The sequence below is a fragment of the Chelmon rostratus genome, chromosome 1 (assembly GCF_017976325.1).
Source record: "Chelmon rostratus isolate fCheRos1 chromosome 1, fCheRos1.pri, whole genome shotgun sequence".
Lineage (NCBI taxonomy): Eukaryota > Metazoa > Chordata > Actinopteri > Chaetodontiformes > Chaetodontidae > Chelmon > Chelmon rostratus.
Window position 1 is genome coordinate 12235822 of NC_055658.1, and position 27762 is coordinate 12263583.

Consider the following 27762-nt stretch of genomic DNA (forward strand, 5'->3'; position numbering starts at 1 on the left):
TTATTTGCATATTCCTATATCCGTGATTCAGTGTGCGGACAATAGAGTAAACAGGCTGAAACGCCTGAGGCTTGACTGAGCAGCTTGTTTCGGACATACCCTCCTGAAAGCTCACAGATTATGAGTTAATAGCACAGTCTCATGTGCACTGTGAATGTACAAGAGCAAAAAATAAGAGAGGATGCCTCTTACACTGCAAGAGTCTCCCCAGTTTCTCAGTATGATGGTGCTATGATGTTTAAAAAAAAACAACACTGTATTCATATGTTTTGTATATTGCATGCTGTGAAGGCATTATAATATACATTAAAAATTTAGTTTTTTATGGTACTGCAGCAGACTATTATTATGCAGCAGTGTTGTTCAAAGAAAACCCTGATATTATCTAATATCTACACATGTCCAGTTACTTGCAGTTTGACTTTTGTGTAAAAAAAAAAAGTATCCAAAACTATCCAAAAAGATTTTAAAGTTGTGATGTTTGATTTGTTTTTATTGCATAATGTCATTAATTTTGGTGATTTTTGTTGTAATTCATTATTTAAAACGATTTAAGACTTATTTTGCCTCATAATTCATTATTTAAAACGATTTAAGACTTATTTTGCCTCAGAGTACAATACTATGAAATGACTTGTAATATATTGCACATGCCTTTTTACAACTTTCTAAAACCAAGCTGTATAATTTTTTGATTTTTGTCATCTCTATGGAAAGTGCTTTTTGCGGTGATGGTGACAGTATAATATACAGTGAAAGCACACCATAAATATATTTCTACATCTATTGTTTTCCACATCAGATCAAAATAAAGACCAAAGCAGTTTCAAATTTGTTAAAATGTCTTGTTCTTGTCCTGTCCTGTTTATAACCCTGCATTGTCACAGTCAAAAAAAAGCAATAGGCACAATTGTCAACCTATTAGAACATTTTATTCACCTCTCATTTTCTGACATTTCCTCAAACTGTGCTTGCAAAACATGTCCTTTTTAACCAAAGTTACAATTTTTGTTGACTTCACTTGTCATCCCACCATATCTTGCTTTTGCCTGCACCTTTTCTTCCCGCCAAGGTATTCTTAAGTGATGTCTGTACTCTGGTTGTAGCAGGTTGGTTTTCTCTGCCACTGGGCAGTCCAGTCATTCTGTCTCTACCAGTGAACCCAGACTGATTATGAAACCTGTAAAGTTTTTGGCTCTCATTTTTAAATGTCCGTTCACCAGATCTTAACTGCCTGCCATTGTCCACTCTTGGTCCATGATGTGTGACTCCCCTGACCCATTTATTGGTAATATCTTTCTCCGTCTGGTCCTTGTGGAAGCCATCATGCTTCCTCTTCGGCACAAACTTCAACGCCTCCTCCCATTTGCCTGTGTCCTTCATAGTCATCATGATGCGGATCATCTGGTCCAGAGTCAGATTTTTGGCTCCCATGTCCCAGTGGAGAAACTCATCCAGCGGTAAACGGGCTGTGGCCAGATTAAGACGCTTGGCATTGGCCAGTGACAAGCCTGACTGGATCGATCGGTCCACTAGAGCTCCAATTATGTAGACCTTGGAGTGGTCAAACGTGTGGAGAACATTGCGGGAGTCTGCAGTGAGATATACCAGCTTTTCCCTGGGGAACACATCAACATGCTGGTGGTCAGTGCTGGTGACGAGCAGGTTGTCCCAGGCCTCTGCACCATATCTTTTGAGCAGTTGCTGCATGTAAGCCCCTTTTGGCTGCAGGTTGCAGAAGTGGAGGTGAAAGGGATCAGTGGCACGCCGGTTCCACCCTTCTGCCTCCATCAGCTGGCAAACTGTATTCTCTACCTCCCGCCTGACCATGTTGGACTCATAGCTCATGTCAAAGACCAGCGGCTGACCAAACACCATGGCCTGGGCGCTCCTCCAGGAATGCAGCTTGACCACGGACTGGCTCCTAACCTGGAGGAGGAATGTGTTTTTCAGTTCTCTCCCTCTCTGATCATTGCCTTCCTCTGCATTGCTGTCCTTTGCTTTATTCCGATTCATCGAAGCTTCCCTTTCTTCCTTCTTCTTCTGCTTCTTCTCTTTACGCACCTCTTTGTGGCGCTCCCTGAGAGCCAGGTGCTTCAGGTACTTTTTCATAGAGGATTTGGCAGTGAGCCCTGACAGCGTCTGAACCTCTTCATCAGTAATCTCTTGAGGTACACGCTTCCCAGCTTGCCGCCACATTGCAACCAGATCCCGAGTTGCCTGCAGCGAAGAACTGTTCTTTAAATCATCTTCTGGTTCTTTGAGGTTTTCATCAGCATCACTTGCTTCCTCTTCATCATTGACTTGTTGTTTCTCTTCTGATGCAGCTTGGGATCTCATGATAGATTTCCATTTGTTCAGATCTATTGCCTCTTTTTCCTCAGATCTGTCTATCTTTGGCTGCAGGGCATCGCTCCATACTGGCCTCCCAGTACTAAAGTGGCAAGCAAGGGTGAGTGGTCGGTGACGGAAGGTGCTGCTGACTGGGAGTAAACTTAAAACTTTCCTTTGGGTAACACAGGATGGCCCCTGATGACTGCATTTCCACAGTACAGGAAAACCATAGATAGAGAACAGCCGTAACATCGCGATATGTCAACGGAACGAATACGAATGTCCACGGAACAAGCGGTATTATCAACGCGGTTCTTTCTGCTTCCACTGTTCTACAATTACAAGGAAGATCTGCGTCTTACCCTAAATCCTACATACTGTTGACTTGTCGCAACACTGTTTTCATTTGCGTGGTGTCCATGCTTCTAAAATGCAGGGGGAAGGTCACGTTGTTAAACGGTGTCACACTATAATGTGTCATCGTGAAGTGATACTGCAGGAAATGGCACAGCTGATCTTTTCTTGAAAGTTTATTTGACTGGCCAAATGAAAATATTTCAACCAGTAGCATTGTCGATAAAACGAAAATACTTTTACTAAAGCAAATTTCATAGTAGAAGTCTGTTAAAATATTCAGTCATAGTAGTAGTTTCCAGTCGGATTTTTTCAAAGCGTCGTACAATAATAATGACGTAATTTCCTCTTGCTGGCGAAACAACAGTAGCTCATTAGTTAGTCCACGAAATGAGTTTGTTTTTGCCTAAATTAAGTTGCAAAAAAGACATAGATGAAGTTATCAAATGCGTAGCAGAAAAGGTCGTAGTATTGAGGTTTGGGAGAGACGAAGACTCGGTTTGTCTCCAGCTGGATGAGATTGTAAGCAGGGCTGTAAATGTAAATAACTAATCGGTTGCTCAGCGTTAGTGTCACGACTAGCTAATTTGTCATTTCTTTCCTTTCTAGCTGTCAAAAACAGCCCATGACCTGAGTAACATGGCGTCCATCTACATCGTTGATGTGGATAAAGCTCCCATCTACACAAGATACTTTGACATCAGCTTCATCCCCTCCACTGTTTTCTTTTTCAATGGACAGCACATGAAAGTGGATTATGGGTGAGTGAAGGAGGTTTTTTTTTTCTTTAGTATATGTACGATTCCCTTTGTCTGAATCATTCGTAACAGATGAGAAACAGGCGGATTTTATGATCCATCTGTTTATTATTTTCTCAATCTATTAAATTATTGGTTTATTGAATATCAGTGGTGAAACTGACCATCACAACTCATAGAGCCTGCTGACATCTTCAGACTTTTTGTGTTGGCCAACAAACCTTCCAGCCTCCCCAAGCCATCTAATATACCACCAAAGTGAAGGTGCAACCAGGGAATTCTTTCGGCATTTATGCTTAGAAAATGACTTGACCATGAATTTATTGTCAAAAAAATTGCTGGATTAATTTTCTGTTGATAAAAAAAATGATCAATTGAATTATTGTTTCAGCTCTATAATTCAATTAATTATGTAGCCTTTAAAATGTGAGTGTATTCTAAAATATAATGGACACATTTCCTTTAGCCAAAGTTGACATCTTTAAAATGTTTGTTTTGTCTAACAGTCCCGGAAATGTCAGAAAATGAGTGGTGAATAAAATGTTCTCGATGCATATCACCACATACACAACCCAACTCTAAATTACCACAGATGTGCACACTGTAATGAAAAGAGACTTTTGCTTTTTGCTTTTTCAGCTCCCCAGATCACACCAAGTTTGTTGGCAGCTTCAAGACCAAGCAAGATTTCATGGATCTGATTGAGGTCATATACAGAGGAGCTATGCGTGGGAAGATGATTGTCCAGAGTCCCATAGATCCTCAAAATATTCCCAAATATGATCTCCTCTACCATGGAATTTAGGCTCAACACCTCCAGCGTGTGGCTTTATGATCATAATGATTTCCTGCAGAGTGGCATCAACCACTACTGGTTGATAGTTATGACTTTCAGCCACCAAGTAGCCATCTGAAGAAGTTTTGATATTAAAGATCAGATTTGGAAACTTTAATAAATATGTGGATTTGCCTGTAGAAGGGAAATTACAAACAGGGCAGCACATTGCCCTTTACTTTTTGTCCCATTGATTTGTTGAAAGGTTCCCTTTGGAGTGTTTGGCCACTGTTAACCCTATACAGCAATGTTTTTGTATGTGTGAGTCCTCATGATGTTAGCCGTCTTGCAAACAAACACACCATGTAATGGGCTTTGTTGACTTCTCATAGTCAAATTTATTTACAGCATCTTAACAGAGGTTCTGCAACTATTCTGATTTATTTATTTCTTGTGAAAATGCAGTGTCATGCTGATGTTTCCCATGGAAAAGAGCTCCAGAGATACACTTAATTTATGCAATGTACATGCTCTGTTTTTATAATAAACTTTGACATTTTATCTTGCACCATCAATTACCTGCCATGTCCCTGTAGCCTCTGTTTGTGCTTTTTCTTTTTTTTAGTTCATGTAAACTTACAGTTTCTAGGCATACCTACACCGCCAACTGAGTTACATTTCTAAACAATTCACTAAATAACCAATGAAAGAAATCAGCAGATAAACTAATAGTTAATGTGCGGACAATAGAGTAAACAGGCTGAAACGCCTGAGGCTTGACTGAGCAGCTTGTTTCGGACATACCCTCCTGAAAGCTCACAGATTATGAGTTAATAGCACAGTCTCGTGCACTGTGAATGTACAAGAGCAAAAAATAAGAGAGGATGCCTCTTACACTGCAAGAATCTGCCCAGTTTCTCGGTATGATGGTGCTATGATATTTAAAAAAAACAACACTGTATTCACATGTTTTGTATATTGCATGCTGCAAAGGCATTATAATATACCATAAATATTTTGTAAGTGATTTTTATGGTCCTGCAACAGACTATTATTGTGCAGCAGTGTTGTTCAAAGAAAACCCTGATATTATCTAATATCCACACATGTCCAGTTATTTGCAGTTTGACTTTGGTGTTGTTTCAGATAAAAATGCCATTTTCTTAGATTTTCCAAAAAGATTTTAAAGTTGTGATGTTTGATTTGTTTTCATTGCATAATGTCATTAATTTTTGTGATGTTTGTCATAATTCATCATTGAAAAAGATTTAAGACTTATTTTGCCTCAGAATACAATACTATGAAATGACTTGTAATATATTGCACATGCCTTTTTGCAACATTCTAAAACCAAGCTGAATAATTTTTTGATTTTTGTCATCTCTATGGAAAGTGCTTTTTGTGGTGATGGTGACAGTATAATATACAGTGAAAGCACACCATAAATATAATTCTAGATCATTTGTTTTCCACAACAGATCAAAATAAAGACCAAAGCAGTTTCAAATTTGTTAAAATGTCTTGTTCTTGTCCTGTTTATAACCCTGCATTGTCACAGTCAAAAAAGCAAATAATAAGCACAATTGTCAACCTATTAGAACATTTTATTCACCTCTCATTTTCTGACATTTCCTCAAACTGTGCTTGCAAAACATGTCCTTTTTAACCAAAGTTACAATTTTTGTTGACTTCACTCGTCATCCCACCATATCTTGCTTTTGCCTGCACCTTTTCTTCCCGCCAAGGTATTCTTAAGTGATGTCTGTACTCTGGTTGTAGCAGGTTGGTTTTCTCTGCCACTGGGCAGTCCAGTCATTCTGTCTCTACCAGTGAACCCAGACTGATTATGAAACCTGTAAAGTTTTTGGCTCTCATTTTTAAATGTCCGTTCACCAGATCTTAACTGCCTGCCATTGTCCACTCTTGGTCCATGATGTGTGACTCCCCTGACCCATTTATTGGTAATATCTTTCTCCGTCTGGTCCTTGTGGAAGCCATCATGCTTCCTCTTCGGCACAAACTTCAACGCCTCCTCCCATTTGCCTGTGTCCTTCATAGTCATCATGATGCGGATCATCTGGTCCAGAGTCAGATTTTTGGTTCCCATGTCCCAGTGGAGAAACTCATCCAGCGGTAAACGGGCTGTGGCCAGATTAAGACGCTTGGCATTGGCCAGTGACAAGCCTGACTGGATCGATCGGTCCACTAGAGCTCCAATTATGTAGACCTTGGAGTGGTCAAACGTGTGGAGAACATTGCGGGAGTCTGCAGTGAGATATACCAGCTTTTCCCTGGGGAACACATCAACATGCTGGTGGTCAGTGCTGGTGACGAGCAGGTTGTCCCAGGCCTCTGCACCATATCTTTTGAGCAGTTGCTGCATGTAAGCCCCTTTTGGCTGCAGGTTGCAGAAGTGGAGGTGAAAGGGATCAGTGGCACGCCGGTTCCACCCTTCTGCCTCCACCAGCTGGCGCACTGTATTCTCTACCTCCTGCCTGACCATGTTGGACTCATAGCTCATGTCAAAGACCAGCGGCTGACCAAACACCATGGCCTGGGCGCTCCTCCAGGCATGCTGCGTGTCCACAGAGCGGTTCCAGAACTGGAGGAGGAATGTGTTTTTCAGTTCTCTCTCTCTCTGATCATTGCCTTCCTCTGCATTGCTGTCCTTTGCTTTATTCTGATTCATCGAAGCTTCCCTTTCTTCCTTCTTCTTCTGCTTCTTCTCTTTACGCACCTCTTTGTGGCGCTCCCTGAGAGCCAGGTGCTTCAGGTACTTCTTCATAGAGGATTTGGCAGTGAGCCCTGACAGCGTCTGAACCTCTTCATCAGTAATCTCTTGAGGTACACGCTTCCCAGCTTGCCGCCACATTGCAACCAGATCCCGAGTTGCCTGCAGCGAAGAACTGTTCTTTAAATCATCTTCTGGTTCTTTGAGGTTTTCATCAGCATCACTTGCTTCCTCTTTATCATTGACTTGTTGTTTCTCTTCTGATGCAGCTTGGGATCTCATGATAGATTTCCATTTGTTCAGATCCATTGCCTCTTTTTCCTCGGATCTGTCTCTCTTTGGCTGCAGGGCATCGCTCCATACTGGCCTCCCAGTACTAAAGTGGCAAGCAAGGGTGAGTGGTCGGTGACGGAAGGTGCTGCTGACTGGTAATAAACTTAAAACTTTCCTCTCGGTAACACAGGATGCCCCCTGATAACTGCACTTCCACAGTGCAGGAAAACCATAGATAGAGAACAGCCGTAACATCGCGATATGTCCACGGATGTCCGCTGTTCTATAATAACAAAGAAGATCTGCGTCTTGTTCTAAATCCTACATACTGTTGACTTGTCGCAACACTGTTTTCATTTGCGTGATGTCCATGCTTCTAAAATGCAGGGGGAAGGTCACGTTGTTAAACGGTGTCACACTATAATGTGTCATCGTGAAATGATACTGCCGGAAATGGCACAGCTGATCTTTTCTTGAAAGTTTATTTGACTGGCAAAATGAAAATGTTTCAACCAGTACCATTTTGCTATAGTATCTATTCTATATGACACGTCGATAAAACGACAATACTTTTACTAAAGCAAATTTCATAGTAGTAGTCTGTTAAAATATTCAGTCATAGTAGTAGTTTCCAGTCGGATTTTTTCAAAGCGTCGTACAATAATAATGACGTAATTTCCTCTTGCTGGCGAAACAGCAGTAGCTCATTAATTAGTCCACGAAATGAGTTTGTTTTTGCCTAAATTAAGTTGCAAAAAAGACATAGATGAAGTTATCAAATGCGTAGCAGAAAAGGTCGTAGTATTGAGGTTTGGGAGAGACGAAGACTCGGTTTGTCTCCAGCTGGATGAGATTGTAAGCAGGGCTGTAAATGTAAATAACTAATCGGTTGCTCAGCGTTAGTGTCACGACTAGCTAATTTGTCATTTCTTTCCTTTCTAGCTGTCAAAAACAGCCCATGACCTGAGTAACATGGCGTCCATCTACATCGTTGATGTGGATAAAGCTCCCATTTACACAAGATACTTTGACATCAGCTTCATCCCCTCCACTGTTTTCTTTTTCAACGGACAGCACATGAAAGTGGATTATGGGTGAGTGAAGGAGGTTTTTTTTTCTTTAGTATATGTACGATTCCCTTTGTCTGAATCATTCGTAACAGATGAGAAACAGGCGGATTTTATGATCCATCTGTTTATTATTTTCTCAATCTATTAAATTATTGGTTTATTGAATATCAGTGGTGAAACTGACCATCACAACTCATAGAGCCTGCTGACATCTTCAGACTTTTTGTGTTGGCCAACAAACCTTCCAGCCTCCCCAAGCCATTCAATATACCACCAAAGTGAAGGTGCAACCAGGGAATTCTTTCGGCATTTATGCTTAGAAAATGACTTGACCATGAATTGATTGTCAAAAAAATTGCTGGATTAATTTTCTGTTGATAAAAAAATTGATCAATTGAATTATTGTTTCAGCTCTATAATTCAATTAATTATGTAGCCTTTAAAATGTGAGTGTATTCTAAAATATAATGGACACATTTCCTTTAGCCAAAGTTGACATCTTTAAAATGTTTGTTTTGTCTAACAGTCCCGGAAATGTCAGAAAATGAGTGGTGAATAAAATGTTCTCGATGCATATCACCACATACACAACCCAACTCTAAATTACCACAGATGTGCACACTGTAATGAAAAGAGACTTTTGCTTTTTGCTTTTTCAGCTCCCCAGATCACACCAAGTTTGTTGGCAGCTTCAAGACCAAGCAAGATTTCATGGATCTGATTGAGGTCATATACAGAGGAGCTATGCGTGGGAAGATGATTGTCCAGAGTCCCATAGATCCTCAAAATATTCCCAAATATGATCTCCTCTACCATGGAATTTAGGCTCAACACCTCCAGCATGTGGCTTTATGATCATAATGATTTCCTGCAGAGTGGCATCAACCACTACTGGTTGATAGTTATGACTTTCAGCCACCAAGTAGCCATCTGAAGAAGTTTTGATATTAAAGCTAAAATGTCTCAGATTTGGAAACTTTAATAAATATGTGGATTTGCCTGTAGAAGGGAAATTACAAACAGGGCAGCACATTGCCCTTTACTTTTTGTTGAAAGGTTCCCTTTGGAGTGTTTGGCCACTGTTAACCCTATACAGCAATGTTTTTGTATGTGTGAGTCCTCATGATGTTAGCCGTCTTGCAAACAAACACACCATGTAATGGGCTTTGTTGACTTCTCATAGTCAAATTTATTTACAGCATCTTAACAGAGGTTCTGCGACTATTCTGATTTATTTATTTCTTGTGAAAATGCAGTGTCATGCTGATGTTTCCCATGGAAAAGAGCTCCAGAGATACACTTAATTTATGCAATGTACATGCTCTGTTTTTATAATAAACTTTGATATTTTATCTTGCACCATCAATTACCTGCCATGTCCCTGTAGCCTCTGTTTGTGCTTTTTTTTTAGATCATGTAAACTTACAGTTTCTAGGCATACCTACACCGCCAACTGAGTTACATTTCTGAACAATTCACTAAATAACCAATGAAAGAAATCAACAGATTAACTAATAGTTTAAAAATGTTTTGCAGCTCTACATTATCTAACAGAAATCAGATGTTGTGCTGACATAAAATAGCTGCCAATCATCTCTGCTCTGCAAATGATTTGCTCTCCATCCTTTTGAATCTAAAGGGGTATTTCCACATTTACAGCTGCCTCTTCTCCCCTCTGATGGAAGCCTGTCTCTTGTGAAGCCCCACTAGAGGCAGCATCGGCTGCTGACGATTTGTCAGCGTTCCCATTCCTCTCTTTAATCCAGACTGCATACAGATTGTTGGACCTGTAATCAACCTGCATTCAAAGACAATAGCATGGGGGTAGTGTTGAGGTAATATGATGTTATACGTTTTTCGAGCTTTGTTTAGTGCCACCCCTGTGAGTTATCAAAAAAGGCTATAATGTTAAAAAGTGATGACTCACCTCTGTCTGTTTCTCCGCTGTTTCAGAGTCTTGAAGTCTTTGCCGTATTTTGTCTAAATAGAGATCTTGTGATCAGACAAATATAAACCTTTCCATAATGGATATTTAAAATATATGAACTCATAACTAATAATATTACCTTTGCATTTAATCGCAGCTCCAGCACTGACACAGAGCAATACAATACTGAATACACCCAGGACAGGCCACTGCCACTGGACCCCACTTGCTTTAGATTCCTCTAGAAACCCTAATAATGAGGGATATGTATGTTTTTCATGTCAAGCACCATGTTACATACACGGATGAGTTATTCTTACATTGCTTTTTACAATCGTCTTTACCTGCATCCTGTCTTGTTACACTCTTCCCAGCTCCAGGGTGATGAAGGCTATGTTTCTTGTAGCTGTAACCCAGGCTCTGGGTGTCCCTGCCCCAGTAGTAATTGTTGGTTCGTAGGGGGAGAAAGGGGGCCATGTAGGCCTGTGCTCTCTGGGCTGGGTGCACCTGCTCACTGTCAGGGTAGGTCTCTTCACTATGGTCCTGTAACCACGTCTCGAGAAGCCTGACATTCATACGTGGTGGGGTACAAAATCCATAGTCAGCATTGTGTGTAAAAATGCCTTCCAAAGTTCAACCACAGCTACCATTAGGCTTTAGCAGCCTGACCTAGACATACCAAGTGGCTATCTTCCAAAGTTACATTAATGCGAGAACCAAATTCACACTTGTGTTATTTTATCTGCTGTAGCTCACCAAGGAAACATTCTCTGTGGAAGCACAAAGACCGAATTTCATGTTTAAGACATTGTAGCTTTGGAAGATAGACCACTTTATCTGTCTGTCTGTGACACAGTCTGCAGAAGCCTCATACTGTATTAGCTCCAGCTGAACATTATCATGCATTTTTACAATGACTGAGGAGTGTGGATTTTGTCCCCCATTTCTTCCACTGAAATAAATAAATTAATACATTTTATTCATATGGCACCTTTCCAAATAGAACTTCACTCTAGTTACAAAGTGCTTCGTAACTGCAAAATAAAAACAGAATCCAATAGACTTACAGTAAAATAAAAGCATTATAAAAAGAACAGAAACGTGAGAATAAACTAGAAGTATCAAATAAGTTATTAAAATAACAAAACAATAGAACTGAGCAAGGAATTAAGTGAAAGCCCATGTAAAAGAGTACGTTTTAAAAAGATTTAAACATATGGACTCTTGATCAGGACTCCTTTGGTATAATTTTTCGATGTGCAGGCTCTGCGGCCGAGTGGCCTGTCGAATTACATGGCTTACTTGTCAACGAAGCTGTGATGCAGCATGAATATGGGGTCATTGGCCGCAGTGGGTACCAGAGACATTGTGCCGTTGAGGTATCTGTGGACCAGGTTGTGCATCGAGGCATTCAGGTGTCGGGAATCATCAGGAATTTCAAACCCTGGGAGGACAAAGGAACACATTTCAACAAGATTTACAGTTTCCTTTTGCTCATATTTGCATCTTTTATTGCACTCCAAGTGGGTGCTACACTTTGAGTATCAGGATAAAGCACTATATACATGTTATCTTACTTGCACAAATTACCAGTTGTTGAATTTCTGGGGGCAGGGATTTTAAGTAAATTTCTCCGGTTGGTCATATGAAATATAATTTAATTAGTATTAGGCTATTTAATCTACCTTCTAGCGTGTTCCTGAAGCTGTTCCTAGATGTTTTGTCAAATGGAGGGGTGTCAAAAAGTGATCTTGCCATTGTGTCCTTAACATCATCAGCAGTTGGCAGTGTTTTGTATTGTGGATCTTTGCCGGGGTTGCGGATCAGATGTTCAGGATCAGAGGTATCAGAGCGGATGCAGATTACATCAAGACTTTCTTGAAATGGACATATGGTCTGTGGAAAAAAGAAACAGGAGGACTTGAGGTAGAAGAAGAGAAAACAGGTGTCTGGAAAAGAATGAGAAGGATTTCACACCTTCCACCTTGAGAAAAGGGAAGCACTGTCAATACGACCATCCTGACCAACTCCCCCAAAGTACTGGTTGGTGCAGATGTTGCAGTGGTTGGTTCTGGTCCAGTCCCAGTAGGGGATGTAGAAATCTCGATTCCCAGTAAGCTCCCTGATCTCTCTCTCAATGAAGAGTAGAAACACTCTGTGCCAGAATATGAAAGCAGGCCCTCGGTGTGCAGCATTACCTTCAGAACCAGCGTACCTCTTAGCTGAGTAGTAATGCATCCACACATACAGATCATAGACACTCGTGCTGTCAAATACATAGTTCCCGTCCACTGTTGTGTTGTCACTTGTAAGGATCATATATCGGCTGCTGGGGCTCTGTTTTGCCTGGTGCAGGCTTGAAAGGAAGGTCTCCCTCTCAGAATCGGTCAGATCTGTTATCTCTTTCCTCTCCAGATGATGCTGTTGCAGACACTGGGATCCTCTCCAGCCTGGGAGGCACTGGCCACAGTCAAATCCATCATAGTTTCCCCAGCATGTACACACTGAATCATAGAAGGCACGAGGCCAGTTCACCCTATAGTCTTCTGATTTTGGGAGGTCTCTTGCAGGATGTGGTGCACAGACTCCTCTCCCAGAGCTAAACCCACAAGGAGAGCCGTTCCAGAGGGGGCAACACATCCGGGTCTGCAGAGCTTCTGGTGTTGTACAAGGACGGGGAAACTGAGCCTTCACCCCTCTGAGGCTCGTCAGATACAGCAAAAAGACCAGGCTAAACCACTGGAGTGACAGCAGCATGGTGAAGGAGATGGAGACAGATCAGTGCACTCCCATAAAACCACCAGGAGGATACAGCGAACTCTCCAGCTCGTCACGGCCAGCTTCTCTTCACAGGGTAAATGTCCTAAGACTTTTATACCCTGACATTAATGCTGCAATATTTGAACGCCTGGTAGAGTACATAAGCAGTTCTGTGAAGTCCCCGACAGCACTGTCCTGTCTCTTATGTAAGACTGTGTCTTACATCACTAGACCAATCAACTCATCACACTTTATCTGTCTAATAATTAAGTTCAGTTAAGAGTTCATGGCAAAGCTTGTGTTGTATCAGCTCTGTCAACTTAACACCCAAAAGATCATCTGGTCAGTGTCCTGTGTGTGTGTGTGTGTGTGTGCGTGTGTGTGTGTGTGTGTGTGTGTGTGTGTGTGTTTGCGTGCGTGCATGCATGTCTGCGTGCATGAGTGTGTGTTTGAGATAAGAAAGGAAAATGAGCAGAAAAACATAACTTTGGATGTTGTACCCTGTTGAGTTATTGATTGATTGATTTTTAAGATAGGAAACATCATATCAGTTGCTTACTACATATTGGTAACCAGCCCAGCCGGGCTGGTCTGTCAGATGGAAATGTGAGAGAACACCTGATGTCCCTCATTTTCATACATTTCCAACTGTTGATGGTAATATACCATAAAATGTAGCAATGTGCCAATAAAAGAGAAGAAGAAAACTGCAAGTGAGTGATCATGCAAGTTTCAAAAGATGAAGAAAAAAGCTTCACAAATGTTTTATGAGGTTACAAACAAAAAAAAAACAAACAAAAGTTTTTCTCCACTGCCATTGCAACACTGAACAAACTGCCTCACTAACTATGCTGTGTGCTGGGGAGTATGAATATAAGTATTTATGCAGGCTGTGTACGGTCTATATCTGTGTGTTACTGTGATGAACTGGCTCTGAAAACAAATCTCCCGCTGGGACAATTAAGTCTAAAGTCTAAAGAGCCATAATCCTGTCCCACCACCAGGTTAGCCTGTTTCCCATGTGCTTTCAGTTTAATATAACTGCCACTGGAGGTATTGTTAAAGTTTTTATTGTGCTTATATGGCTACGACTAATTGAACTTCTATGGACAGAAAGCTTTTCAAAAATACCAATGAAAGTGGCCACCTTGAAGAAGTCAAATGACTTGCCACTTTTGAGTAGAATATAGACAGAACACATAATATTTCAACCGAGAAAGAATGATAAAAGAAGAGCCTTATCTCTATGCAAACAAGGCTGCTTATTTACAATGAAAATACTTGTGCATTTAAATAAATAAATCATATAAAACAACAAGTGTCTCGTGCACACGTCAGTCAGAGTGATAATTTGGCCTCGATGAGATCCTCGGGCACAACTCACTCACTCCAGTCATGTAGTGGATTGAAGAGGTTTCTGTCATGTCAATTTGTACAGTACGCTTTTATTATGAAAAACACTCGCATACAGGAAGTGTATTTTCTTGCAGCGGAACTTCACGGAAGCGACACAGCAATGGCAGCGACCTTGTACACAGCATGGTGTTCATAACTGTTTAATTAGATAACCACTTAAAATGCCCGTATAACGATCGCACGAAGCGACTGTTTGATATTTATAGTGTCCGTTTCAAAGTTAGCATCATGAACTCCCTCATCAAGGCTGCTGTCGGTGGATTGACCGGTATCTGTAGAGCCCACGGTCACCAAGGTAACAGAAGTTAGCTAACGTGAACCGTAGCTAACTAACTTGCTAGCTAGCTTTAACGTTAGCGGATAGCGTTAAACGTTAGCTTGCCTAGGGTTCTGAGTTCACCAAGTCACTGCATTCTCTCTCGTTCTCTCTATCTACTGTTAAGCTTGAGGAAAGATTTAAACTGAGCAGTACTATATTAGCAGTAAGACATGACAGTTCAGTATTAAGGTGAATTTTGCTTAACATCATGCCAAGATGTGTCAACTGCTGTTCGTCCCACAGGTGTTGTACACAGCCACTTGAAAGTCCTAACTGCTGGCCTAAAGACGTATGAAATCCCTCCAGACTACAGTGGTAATTATTCATCTTCTTTTTTCGATTTTAACAGTTTTTGGCAACATATTATTTGATTTTTGTATTGAATCTCTGTTCAAGTGTTCCTGATGCTCAATGCCAATGTTGTTAATGATCCCTCGCTCTTGTTTTTACCTCCTAAAGATGTGGTGCTGCCGGAGAAACCCAAACTGAAGTTTATGAACAAGGTGCCTGACGTGGTAAAGCCCAGGAGGGAGATGAAGAAGCTGTGGGATATCCAAGGCCCATCTAAGTCAGCAAATAGCTTCACTACAGGACAGTACGCTATTGTGGTGAGTTCAGTTGTGTCTCTGTAAACACTGCTGTTCAGTGAAATCTGATAGCTGCTTCAAGCAGTGCAGTCTATTAAGATTATATTGGTTGCAGTGTTTTATAACTTGTGTTTAATATTAAACCCCCTGTATGTTACCAGGCTTGTAAAGCCAACTTTTATATAACTCGCAGTCCTCACAGGATATCATTACAAAGTGCTGAGACATTTCCAATATCTAGTACAGAATTACACTTAACTTTTCACCTCGGTTCTTATCTTATATAACTTAAAATATTATCCAGTCATGTGTAAAGAACAGTAGCACTTTTAACTTATTACTTCAAAACAACACTATCTTTCCATGTTTTTTTTTTACCCTCACACACATGTTCTATCTCTAGACTTATGCCAAGTGAAAAAATACAACATGGTTAAGTTATTTAAAAGTGGCTTTCCTCTTTGTTTGTCTCTCTGATGCTCAGGCATTGGGAGGGGGCTACCTTCATTGGGGTCACATGGAGATGATTCGTCTAACTATCAACCGCAAGATGGATTCCCGGACTACATTTGCCCTCTGGCGCGTCAGTGCCCCATGTAAACCCATCACACGGAAAGGCCTGGGTCAGCGCATGGGTGGGGGCAAGGGAGCCATTGACCACTATGTGATACCTATCCGATATGGCCGCTTAATCGTGGAGGTTGGAGGAAAGGTGGAGCTGGGGGAGATTGAGCATATCTTGGTTGAAGTGGCAAAGAAGTTACCCTTCCCTGCTAAGGTGAGATGGCAGATACTGTGTATACTTTTCCAGTTAGTCTTTCAAAAAAAAAATATTGAGAAATATTGAAAAAACATTTTTTCAATATTTCTCAAGTTTTTACAGTGAAAATATATTTTCTATAGTCTTTTGTATGAAATGTGCATATACATAGTCAACTTCTTATTTTGTATTTTTTAATTTTCCATTGCCTTTGCTATTTGCTATTTTTATTTATGCTGCCTGTAACAACAAAATTTCCTCAAATAATAAATTTGATCTTATCTTAGTTTCAACTAGTTGTACCCCATAATCTGAAAGATGATTATACTGTATATATAAACTGAAGAAAGGTGGACCAGGGACAGAACCCTGTGGAACGCCTGTTTACTTTAGAAGAAAGATGACTTCTCATTATTATCTAGAAAACTCTGTTGAAGCCTCTCTGCAAAATGTCTGCAACTCAGTGCAAAAATGAATGTACACAAAGATACAACAACAACGTAACTGTAGTAAATATGTATATGCTATACATTGGATTTTGCTTTTGTTTACTACCTATTAACTGTTTTATCCCCCAAGCAGTTATAACAATTTATCTGCACAAAGTACCCTAAAAGTCTGGCTCACTTCCCTGTGCATACAAGCTTTGTTGCAATTCACAAAAATAAAACCACAGCTAAATGTTTTAGAATCGGTTCATGTTGGAATTGAACAAGAACAACACTTTCTTGCTGAAAGTGCTGCAACATTTGACTTTTTAATCACTTTACTATTTTTAAATTACTATGAAATTACATTGAAATATGTTATTCCTATTTATTATTTCAGGTAATGAGCAGAGAGAGCCTAGCAGCCATGAAACAGAAGAATGCTGATATGGAGCAAAACAACCAGAATCCCTGGACCTTCAAGCGGATAGCACAGGGCAACATGCTGGGTATCAGGAAGGTGCTCAGCCCCTTTGACCTACGCAACCACGGACGCTTCACAGGAAAATTTCACATCCCGGGGAGGGTGTGACAGGCCTGAAGGACAGAAATCAATACAGTGTCGTGCTTTGACACCATCCAGACCACACCATTGAAGAAGAAACCAAAATTCTGAAAGGCTCTGACTTTCAGTTGTATTTGGGAATCTTTTTTCATTTTTGTCTTTTTACACAAATGTATCAGTGAACTTGACATTTTGTTAAAAGGGTGTTTTTCCCTTTTCTGCTGAAAACCCCCCCCTAATAAAATAGATTATGTATTTCAGTTTTACATGAATTTGAAGTTCTTTCCATCTAATCAGCTGCTAAAAGATGTAAAGGAGAACTCAAAACAAATGATAGACTTCACAAAATTAGCAACAAGTAAGACAAGAAATAGTTGATTGCATAAGCTTTACCCTCTTTATTGTAAGCTGCATAATGAGTTAAATTGAGATCTGGTTTAATCTGGAATTCCACTGATTGAAGTGGCAAAGAAACTTGTTATTTTGCTGATAAAATTGTGTATGTGTGTGTGTGACATAACTGAATCTGCTGATATTTGCAATACTGTGCATATACAGCAACCGTCGCAAGGTGCATCAATATTCGAGGTTTATTTAGATAATATCCCAATGCTTGTAAAATTAAAAAAGACGTACATATCTCGTTAGCTTTTGTCCTGTCTTATAGGTAATAAACTATAACATAGCGATCTTCGATATAATGACAAGCTGTTCAAATTTTACCAGACTGCACAGTAGCTTAGAATATGAATAGAGAAACCGTATTATAATGCTTAATGTTTCCCGACTGCTGATGAAAATGCATGTGTGCTTGGAATTAATCACATTTTACTAATATGGGTTCTGCCCACTGCAGAATGTCAGAGAGTCTACGCCCTGTGTTTACCTTACAGGAAGCGTTTTCGACCTAACTTTGTGACCAACCGGGTTTTTGTTTGTTTGTTTTTCATCTCAAGAAACATGTTTGCCGATATATTACGGACTTAATCCAAATAAGTGGACTTATGCATGTCCAGCATCTCTATCTGGTGTTTTAGGCTGAGAGGAAGAGCTGCCTGTCAGGCAAAACTCCGGCTAAACTCCTACGAACGCGCATGCGCGTTGTGCGTTGAACTGTTCGAAAACAGCACCGCGAAAACTAGCCAGGCCGCTGACGACAACTTACGTACATCGGGGTTTTATGGCAAAGATGTGTACAAGAGTTGTATCTTAACGGTATCTAACCTGTTTTAGGTCTTTTTTTATACAATACAACTCGCGTATATTGTTCCTTTTACCAGTGTTAGCTTAGCCAGACGTTATATGTATTGCGTTACATTGACGCTAGCTAACGAACATTTGCTATACATTTACTGTATCTAACGTTAACCCGAACCCTTGCTAGCAGACATGAAGCCCGTACGTGGTTCTAACCGGGCCGCATCAAAAGCACCTAACTTGAAAAACAAGAAAAAAGCAGATAAGACAACGAAACAAGCGACCAAGCATTCGGTACGATGGTTTATACCAGCTGATGTAGACTGTGTTGTTCCGTCAGTTTTTGGCTAACTTGTTCCGTGGCTTCACAAGCTTTAATGATGTTTTTATAGGACCCGGGGCCCAGTGACAATAAGCAAGGCAAGAGCACCCAACCAAAACCAGCAGCACAGAAGAGAAGAGGTTAGAGAGCGGCTCTTTGAGCACGGCGTCCTGCTTTGGCAGATGTGTTGATATTAGACCATACATTGATAATGAGTCAGTTTACTGTAAGATTTGGACCACAAGATATACGAACCGCACTGCTGTTACTTTCTGATTTGTTGTGCTGCTCCTTTTTGTGTCCTGAATCGCTGAAGGCTCATCCTCAGTCCCTAACAAAGTCAAAGGACAGGAAAACTGGAAGCTGATGCCGCGGTCCTCCATCTCTGCTCTGGAGAACATAATGGACTTGTCAATACTGTGAGTTTCACTGTGTTCATTTTCAGCTGAACACTTTTATTCACTACTGGCATCGTGGGGCATCAGCACTAGCCACTAGCCAAATGTTGGTGAAATATGAAAGTGGCTGGGAGATGATGATTTATTATTGAGTGGCGGATCAATTGACCATTTGTCTGTCAGTGGCTGGTAGATGTTTACATAAAAAAAAATGAATTTCCCAACCTGCCTGCTTGGCTCTTGTTACTTTGAAAAGCAGTGTTCCCTTATTTGTGGTATATATACCAAGTGGCTACTTAGATACACATGTAAAACCTAATGCAATCCAATGTACACATCTTCATCTAGATTCTTTAGAAAAACAAATCGATCTGTATCAAGCCTGCTTGTTTTTTTTTAAACTCCTAAATATTGATATTGGTAAAAATCCAATATGGGTCTGGATATAACTGAAGTCATTTAAGCCATCAATTTTCTCTTTGACAAAACTAGAAAGCACTTCAATTCCTGCCAAAGAATAATCATTAAAGTCAACTTTGTAGAGACACTTTGTTCTGTTTTCACAGAGCAACACTTGCCTTGAAGCGGACAGAGAAAAAAGAGAGCCAGGAACATCTGAACGTAATGAAAAACAGGTGAGCAGTAAGTCATTTACAATTAAATGGCACAGATCTGCTCTCTAATGGGTATATATCCACTGACCCAACCTGCCTTATTTCATTGTATGTATTTTATTTCATTTTATATGATTTTTAAAGTTTGACTTTATTCTAACCATATTGATTTTATTCTGTTTTTTTTTATTGCTCATTGTTTTTTCTAGTGCTCTTCTTTGCCTGTATAAAGCACTTTGAATTGCCTGTTGAAACATGCTGTATAAGTATAGTTACCTTGCCATATCTCTTCAAAAGATCGTCTGATATATGATCATATCATCATGATACAGTTCCAGAGAAACCCTAATCCTCAATTTGATTCTCTAATATTGATTCAGACATAATTTTTAAGTCGTACTAAACTGAAAAACTTTTTCAAGGATCATTGTTGCACTTGTTTTTTGTTTTGTTTTGTTTGTTTCCTGATATATTTCCTAAACTGTTTTTAGATTCCTTGCTGAATGTGCAAAGCTTAAAGTTCCAGTGCAGAAACAAAAAGGTTTAGAGCCTTCATCTCACCATCACAAGCAGGAGACCAAGAATTCAGTGGTTGGAAAGACAACTCTGAGCACCCTTGAGGTGAGAAGCACTGTGGTCTGAGGAGGCGGGTACAGACCAAATAATATTTTCAGCTGTTGGTTGGACAAAATAGGCAACTTCATATCGACTGGTACCTTTGTCTCTGGGACCATTTTTCACTATGTTGTGGCATTTAAAGATTAAATGATTGATTATGCAAAATAATCAACAGAGTAATCAGTAATGAAAATAATGCAGTAAACAGCATGGTAGTCAAATAAATCATTAGTTATATATGTTTTGAAGATGTATTGAATCTGCCTTTTTGGCTGCAATGTGCTGCACCTACCTTGAAAAAGGCACAATGTATAAAATGTGTAAGTCAGTATATTTAATTATCTGTAATATACATAAGTAAATGGTATCGGCAGTTGTGTTCCATGATGTCTTGTTGTGTTGTCTGGGTTTGTAGGAAGACTTGAGGGCTGTGGTCAGCACTCTGGAGAAGACAGAGGAGCAGACTGTCTCTTTGCAGCAAAGATGCACTATGCTGAGAGACCAAGTGGAGGTGGAGGAGGAGAAAGCTGAAGAGGTGCAAAACACTTGTGTACAGAAATAAAAAGCATGCACATTACAAAATATCTCTGAGCCCTGAACTTTTTATATACAGTGTTTTTTGCTTCCACTGAAACATTCCTGTATTATTACTTTACTTATTATTCCAGTTAATGTTTTCATTTGCATGCAGGAAACAAATGTTTTGGTAAAATTATTAATCTGTCTTTCTTTCTTATCTCTTTCCTTCTGCTGGTCTTCAGTACCCAACATATTATCTTTGAAGCTCTTTACACTCAAACATACGCTCGTTATGTGTGTGTCTATATGTTTTGAATCTGTTGGAGAATCTTTCATCCAAAGGCAAAGTCTGTTTTGTTACATTATCTTCATAACGTTGCCATCGCCAAAACACCCTGTCAGACTTTGTTGTTGTCATGAGGTTTTCAAAAGTTCCTAAAATTTATTAACGCTGATAAAAATGTCTCTGAAATGTTACAACATGAAATAGGCCATTCCATTACTGTACATATCAGAAATGAGGTGACCTGGAAAAACGCAAATATCAGCCTTTTTGACATAAGTGAGTCTCTGCACTTCTTGTTGATTCAGTTGAACAGCATGATGAAATGTGGCTGTTATGTGGGATCTGACATAATGAGTGTACTGTTGGGAAACTAGGTCTGAACAGTAAGTACAAGAAATGTGAGTCATCAGTTACAATAATATACTTGATATCAAAGCAGAGATTAGCAGGGCAAAGTTTTTCATTTAACTCAAGCATTAGATGAAGAGATGAAGATATAAAATGACACTCTCATGCAGTCTTCCTACTATCTGTGTGCACACAGATCTTACAGATAACTGAACGAACAGGTCTCAACCTCCCCTGCCTTCCACCACAAAAAGATGAAACAACATTAGAGGTGAGCTTGAGTGGAGCACAAAACACAATTTCACAATACTACTAGTATCTGCTTGACGTGTCCCTATTGCACAGTGGCTGTTTTCACTAGTAGAGACATTCATGCAGTTCCATTACTTTTTTTTGTGTGAATAAGATGTGGTCAAAACGTCTGAGTTGGCACTTCCTCTCCAGTGAAACAGGAAAGTCTTAACATGTCTAAACTCTGTGGTGCAACTTCTTCACAATATTGTGAAAAAATATGAAATTTCTCTTATGGAAACAAGTATGTGACATCTGTGGTTTTCAAACAGTTTGGGTTGATCTTATGAACCACAAAAACTTTATTTTTGTTTTTCTTTCAGAGAACATTTTACAAAACTCTGACATAATACTACATATTTACTAGAAACACACAAAATCACACAGCAGCACTGAATGTTTTTTGTTTTTCTCAGGCTCGGGTGAGAAAAATGATACCAGACAGCGACTCTGAGGCCATGGCCCGGAAACTAGGAGAAATCTTGCAGGAATCGGGGGCCGTCCAGGATGCCCAGGCGTTGCTTCTGCAGGCCTGCAAACATGCTGATCAGCTCTTCAACCCTCGCTTCACCTCGATCAGCGGGGCACCTTGTCCAGACTGAAAGCTCACCAAATCTCTCCTTACAGAGGTGTGAAAGATGCTTTCAAAAGGGGCATTCACAGGTATAAGAAGTTTGCAAGTGTACCCACATTGTCTGAGGCCTAAAGTATTAATTGGTCTTTATATTGCTCAGTTGGTTTTGTGGTTGAGGAACACCTGCAATTATCAAACTCAGCCAAATTGCAGCCATTACATGTAGAATTAGAACATTTCCAACAGTCGTACTACTAAAAAAGACACTTGGACACGCACCAATTTGACCAGTAATTATTTAAAAAACTTAAACCATGAAGTTTCTTTTTGTTTGGGAAAAGCAGTTAAAGGCTGTAAAATAAAAGGAAAGTCATTTAGGTAGATAAAAACGGCCATTCATTTCTACTTACTGGCATTCACACTCTACACTATGCTGCTCCTTGCCCCTTGTCCAGTTTTCTGGAGGGTGAGAGGTGTGATTTGCGAGCAGCCAGAATCAAACCATGGTCATTGAGATCGTGTTGTTTACACCTTCACCATTCAACTACCGGTATGCACCTTCTCCAGTTTTCTGCTTTTAGTCTTTTACAGCATTCAAATCTAAATGAATATCATAATTAAATGGACTGTGGATGCATTTGTGTTGTTGGTAAAAAGTTATCAGATGTCCCACTTCATTTTCATTGTGTAAGCCGAAACACCAAAGCACATAAGCTTCTTTCAAGTAATACTGTGTTTGCAAATCAAGACTAACTGGTTGTTCATAATTGGAATTCTTCCCGTTGGACCTTGAAGACATGAGTGCATGAAACAAGAATCAACTGTTTACTGTACAATCAGATGTTATTAAATAGATGACATTTAAAGAAGTCAACTTTCGTGTAATCATGTTTTAATGTAGAAAGAAAACAAATATAAAGTGCTGCCATTAATTACAGTTTCATCCATTTGTGTCAACAGTGACAGAATGGGTGTGCTTTTATAAACAATAGACAATCATAAAACTATCTCGTGGTACAATCACAATGAAATAATGAGCCTGCAACTTTGTGCTCAGCGTACTGTGCTTCAGTCCTTTAACTGCGTACATTCATTGGTTTGTGAGGTACAAATAGGACCGGATGTATGGACTACTGCTTGTTATAAACTGATCTTGAGCATGAGTTCAACAGTGATTGATCTGAGTTTTGATACCTTTGATACTGATAAGGTAAATTGATTACTGCCTTCCTTGAACCACACTGAGACAGTACATATACCTGCAAGCTTAATAATGCGTTATCTTGGAGGAATCCATATGACAATGGTTACCCTGGGGCCAGGAAACTCTGGCACTGATGCTGCGTTGACTCTGGGTTGTTGTTTACCATGAAGGTGTTTCCTGCCCACTATCACACGGACAAGATGATTCATGAATTCATTTTTATGCCTAATTATGACCCTGCCTTCAGCATGCTGCAACAGAAGCAGAAGCATTTTTGGAGCCTTCAGTCATCTAGTTTAAGTGATGACACTTAAGCCCATATTTCTTCTTGTTTTGAGCTGACAGGACAGAAACCCAGCCTGGTTCAATGTTTGATTGGATGTATGTTCTTCTGTCTCGAGTGTAGATGTCTTTCTCTGGTTGATCCAAGCCTATGAGTGACCTTTTCATGCCAAGGATCCCCCATTGGAGGGAATGTCCTGTCAGAAAGTGCTGGTTGCATGTGGAAATGACAGAAGTGGTTGGTTGTAATCAAACTATGATTCAACTAACATCACTTTATGGTATGGTCCAATCAGTCAGCAGGGTTACATGCATATAGGAAATGTAGTAATGCTCACATTTACCAATTTCTCCATTTGCTGCGGCTTTCAGACCCATTTGAAAAACACCGGCCTAAAGCACGTGCATTGCTTCACTGTAACCCCTTAAATCTGTCTTTATTTACACTTTGTGGGGAATATAAGCAAATTGGAGAAACCAAACAGCTAACAGAAATATTCAACAACTTTTACACTTTTAAAGATCAAAAGACATCTTATAAAAACTACTGTATAAAACCATGAAAACATTACTGATGTCTTGGCTACATCTGTGAGTTCTTAAGTGAGTTCTTAAGTGACTTCCTTCGTATGGACTCTGTGGAGTCATCATTGAAAAGACGTTCAATTGTGGAGACGAGTGAAGCTCTGATAGCACGGCTCAAGCCTCGGGCAGCGAACACATAGAGCACGGGGTTAAGGGCGCTCTTGATGTACACCAGGAACAGAGATATGTACGTGCCAAGACGTGCGTGTTCATACAGCGCAGACCGTTCAGGATGTCCCTCAGCCAAGGCTCGCAGGAACCGACAAACAAAATAGGGGACCCAGCAGGTGAGGAAGAGGAGCATGGTGAAAAAGAGCACATGGTACATCCTGGTCATCCTGCGGGAGATGGCAGGGGTGGAGGAGGAGGTGGGTGTTGGGGGCACTGCTTGCTGAACGGTGAGCAAAACAGCCAGGTTACTTGCCAAGAAGACCAGCAGGGGTAAGATGAAACCTGCTATACTTTCTGTGACAAACAGTGCTGTGTTAAACTCGCCACTCTCCAGGCACTGGTACGTCCCGTTTACTTCCATCAGGACGGCACTGCTGAGGTAGGGGGCTGACAGGATGGTGGCCATGAGCCATAAAATGCCACAGGCCAGAGGAACGGCCCAGGAGGGGCGTCGCAGCCGAGCCCACACAGGCCTGAGCAGACACAGGCATCGCTCCAGGGCCACGGCGCAGATGAGGAAAGCGGACGCGTATAACCCCAGTCCTCGCAGGAACATGATCAGGTGGCAGAAGACACGACCAAACGGCCAGCTGTAGTTGTGAGCGACGTAGCCCAACATGATGGGGGTACGCAGGAGCAGCACCAGGTCAGCCAGGGCCAGGTTCAGGACATATATGCGAAAACTGCTGGCAGCACGCGTCTCCTCACTGCTGCCTCTGCGCACCAGGTGACGATGACTCCGCAGTCCAAGTGCCCAAACCACCAGCCCATTCAGAGGTACCCCCACCTTAGGAAACCAAGAGAACCAGCCGTCATCGATCGATATCACTCTCATGTCTGTTAAATAAAAATGAAGCTACAGCCAGCACCAAATTAGCTTTGCTTTACATAAATGGGGAAAATGGGGGAACCATCGAGCCTAGTTCTGTTCAAAGGTTAAAAAAATAAAAAAAAAACACCCACCAGCACCTCTAAAACTCCCTATTGAACACATTATGTTATTAGAACAACAGTGTAATAATGATAAGTCGTGGGTTTCGCGGGGGGGTTCTGTGCCAGACTGTTTCTTGGCCAGACTCTCCTCCCAAACCTAGATGCAATGGTAGTGTACCATCTCTGGAGCCATTGAGCTTTCTCACCAGGAAGATGAGCAGAGTAGCCGTGATTTGGACTCCTCGGACTGCCTCCGCCTGCCAGGAGCTGCTGGAGTTGTTGGAGCTAGTTAGAAGCTGGTTCATGGCATGGACAGGAGCCTCTGTTCCATTCATATCAGCCACTGAGGTGATGTCAAACTGGAGATGAGCTGAAACACAGATGACATTGCATGTTGTGGCTGTTTTTCTGTCTTGAAACTTCACCGGAAATATAAAATGCCACAAAATAAAGAAATCGATTTTGCCATTGACAAAGATGGAAAATATGCAACATGTGTGATTGCACATATGAAGATGGATTTCACATGTGCAAGTTGCCTAAAACCCAGACAAGCCAATGTCCACATCACACACCAACCATGTCACCACAGACTTCTTCCTTTTTTGTTTCATTACCGAGAATAAGGTTTTCTCACATCACTAAAAAGATAAAATGCACAGCTGGTTTTATGCTACAAAGTGAGGGCAGCACTGCAAGCTGTGCCATATTTTTTCAACTGCCAAACCCACTTTGGCACATTGGACATTGCATGGACTTGCATTAAATTGCTGGGGACTTATTCTAACATTAACCCCCTACCCGTAATCTTAGAAAATCTATTTGTCAACCACACAAGGACCAGGTTTTTGACCCCAAATGGGAGTCGAATCCCCAGAATGTGACCCTGTGAGGCTCCTTTTGACCCCACATTGTGATCAATAGCAGCATACACATACACATGGCACTTGTGTCAGGTGTTGTGTTCGCAGTATTGATTACAGAGAAAGAAATCAGTTATCATTTCCTGCACCTACTCTTGCCCCAGGGCTCTGCCTGTATGTGCATCTAGACTGGGCCTGTTTGAGTGTGGCTGGAATGAGAACAGCATGCATGCAAACACTCCCGTGTTAATGAACACACCTGGTCTCCACACAATAGCAGGGCTAACTTGTCTCAAAGTTACTGATAGCAGCTGTGGTTTACCTAATCAAAAGCTCCTAAGGCTACTATTTCTAGAATCTACAGAAATCCAAGAAGTTCAGGATTTAAAATCTGTGCCTTAAAGCCAGCATTGAGAAGTTGCTTCACAGAATGTGGATGTTAATTTAAAGGGTTAGCTTCTTACCTTTATTTGCCATGTGTGTGGGAGAAATGAAGCACGAGATAAAGAAAAAAGGAGTGTCTACTGGCTGTCATTTGAACAATTTCTCTCTCTCTCTCTCTCTCTCTCTCTCTCTCTCACACACACACACACACACACTCTCTCTCTCTCTCTCTCTTTCCTGTGTGATTGCAGCACACACTCCTTCCAAATAACATATCTCAGAAGCAGCTAAGATCATATTATTTTTCAACCAATGAAATGCCATTTCCTCTACATCTAAACAGCTGTTATCAGCTGCAATCAACACTGACATTAGCGGCATGAAATGACAAAGTGAACACAGCTGTACATTAAACTGACTGCACTGGGAAATAGTTCAAAAGGTAGAAAGCACTTACAATCATTATTATGGCTTTAAGGTTTTCTATAATTTTCTTATTAGCAAGGGACCTAATTAGTTTGCTCATTTCAATCATTTCACGAGTAATTATGTTCTCCAATACTGCTTTGTTACTCAGCTTGTTCTTCTGGACAAATCACCTATACCTAGAGTAAATAGTCCGTCATACTTTCAGCAAGAAAGTAGCATTTTTGCCACTTTTTTGCCTTAATTATATATCTATTGACACCACAACAAAGGACCTCGGCTGTCCCTGAACTGAGTCTACAGTTACATGACCAGCATCTCCTAAGACACCATGATGCACCATATTTTTAGGGTTTTTTTTTACATATATGACTTTTTCATCTTTTTTGTTCCCTGTCTTTGTTCCGCTTTATTTTAAGTCAGGAGGAAGTTCACAGTGGCAGATTGGAGTGAGAAACTGTGGTTTTAACACTGGAGAAAAACATTAAATTCTGTCTCAGTTTTATCTCTTGACACGTGCACAGATAATTAAAATCAAAATGTCAACCTGCCCTATCTCAAAATGCAGACTTTGAACCCACAGCACTTATAGTTATGGAGGTCTAACCCTTAACTGATGGGTCAGGAACTGTCAGACTCAGCCACTACATACAGATACAGAAATTGAAAGTGTCTGCTTTGACAGCAGCT

At 40.6% G+C, this 27762-nt stretch overlaps 9 protein-coding genes across 9 annotated transcripts; 4 read left to right on the forward strand and 5 right to left on the reverse strand.

The window, feature by feature from the left end:
- Positions 1-736: 736 nt before the first annotated feature.
- trmt10c (tRNA methyltransferase 10C, mitochondrial RNase P subunit) lies at positions 737-2759 on the reverse strand. The gene has a single exon (XM_041937511.1). The coding sequence runs from the start codon at positions 2584-2586 to the stop codon at positions 1018-1020; it is 1569 nt and encodes a 522-aa protein (XP_041793445.1). The 5' UTR covers positions 2587-2759; the 3' UTR covers positions 737-1017.
- A 265-nt stretch (positions 2760-3024) lies between these two features.
- LOC121607054 (thioredoxin-like protein 4B) lies at positions 3025-5730 on the forward strand. Its single transcript, XM_041937752.1, has 3 exons — positions 3025-3210; positions 3298-3449; positions 4086-5730. Exons 1-3 carry the CDS (start codon positions 3079-3081, stop codon positions 4249-4251), a joined length of 450 nt encoding a protein of 149 aa, XP_041793686.1. The 5' UTR covers positions 3025-3078; the 3' UTR covers positions 4252-5730.
- On the reverse strand, positions 4792-7600 carry LOC121606798 (tRNA methyltransferase 10 homolog C-like). The gene has a single exon (XM_041937389.1). The coding sequence runs from the start codon at positions 7478-7480 to the stop codon at positions 5912-5914; it is 1569 nt and encodes a 522-aa protein (XP_041793323.1). The 5' UTR covers positions 7481-7600; the 3' UTR covers positions 4792-5911.
- Positions 7601-7910: 310 nt separating this feature from the next.
- Positions 7911-9788, forward strand: LOC121605868 (thioredoxin-like protein 4B). Its single transcript, XM_041935983.1, has 3 exons — positions 7911-8080; positions 8168-8319; positions 8955-9788. The coding sequence occupies exons 1-3, from the start codon at positions 7949-7951 to the stop codon at positions 9118-9120; spliced, it is 450 nt and encodes a 149-aa protein (XP_041791917.1). The 5' UTR covers positions 7911-7948; the 3' UTR covers positions 9121-9788.
- Positions 9789-9838: 50 nt separating this feature from the next.
- Positions 9839-12011, reverse strand: LOC121605859 (tyrosinase-like). Its single transcript, XM_041935970.1, has 6 exons — positions 11908-12011; positions 11525-11666; positions 10567-10787; positions 10362-10472; positions 10223-10275; positions 9839-10093 (listed from the first exon to the last, which is right to left on the reverse strand). Exons 1-6 carry the CDS (start codon positions 11978-11980, stop codon positions 9929-9931), a joined length of 765 nt encoding a protein of 254 aa, XP_041791904.1. The 5' UTR covers positions 11981-12011; the 3' UTR covers positions 9839-9928.
- Positions 12012-12193: 182 nt separating this feature from the next.
- Positions 12194-12979, reverse strand: LOC121608427 (tyrosinase-like). The gene has a single exon (XM_041939698.1). The coding sequence runs from the start codon at positions 12977-12979 to the stop codon at positions 12194-12196; it is 786 nt and encodes a 261-aa protein (XP_041795632.1).
- A 1504-nt stretch (positions 12980-14483) lies between these two features.
- mrpl16 (mitochondrial ribosomal protein L16) lies at positions 14484-17690 on the forward strand. The gene is made up of 5 exons (XM_041935956.1): positions 14484-14693; positions 14961-15032; positions 15177-15325; positions 15789-16082; positions 16893-17690. Exons 1-5 carry the CDS (start codon positions 14627-14629, stop codon positions 17082-17084), a joined length of 774 nt encoding a protein of 257 aa, XP_041791890.1. The 5' UTR covers positions 14484-14626; the 3' UTR covers positions 17085-17690.
- A 520-nt stretch (positions 17691-18210) lies between these two features.
- On the forward strand, positions 18211-23238 carry LOC121605144 (centromere protein Q). The gene is made up of 9 exons (XM_041934942.1): positions 18211-18272; positions 18445-18548; positions 18647-18716; positions 18893-18995; positions 19541-19609; positions 20080-20209; positions 20622-20741; positions 21556-21630; positions 22067-23238. Exons 2-9 carry the CDS (start codon positions 18447-18449, stop codon positions 22250-22252), a joined length of 855 nt encoding a protein of 284 aa, XP_041790876.1. The 5' UTR covers positions 18211-18272; positions 18445-18446; the 3' UTR covers positions 22253-23238.
- LOC121605135 (C3a anaphylatoxin chemotactic receptor) lies at positions 23106-26811 on the reverse strand. Its single transcript, XM_041934931.1, has 3 exons — positions 26727-26811; positions 25606-25769; positions 23106-25253 (listed from the first exon to the last, which is right to left on the reverse strand). The coding sequence occupies exons 1-3, from the start codon at positions 26737-26739 to the stop codon at positions 24294-24296; spliced, it is 1137 nt and encodes a 378-aa protein (XP_041790865.1). The 5' UTR covers positions 26740-26811; the 3' UTR covers positions 23106-24293.
- Positions 26812-27762: the final 951 nt, after the last annotated feature.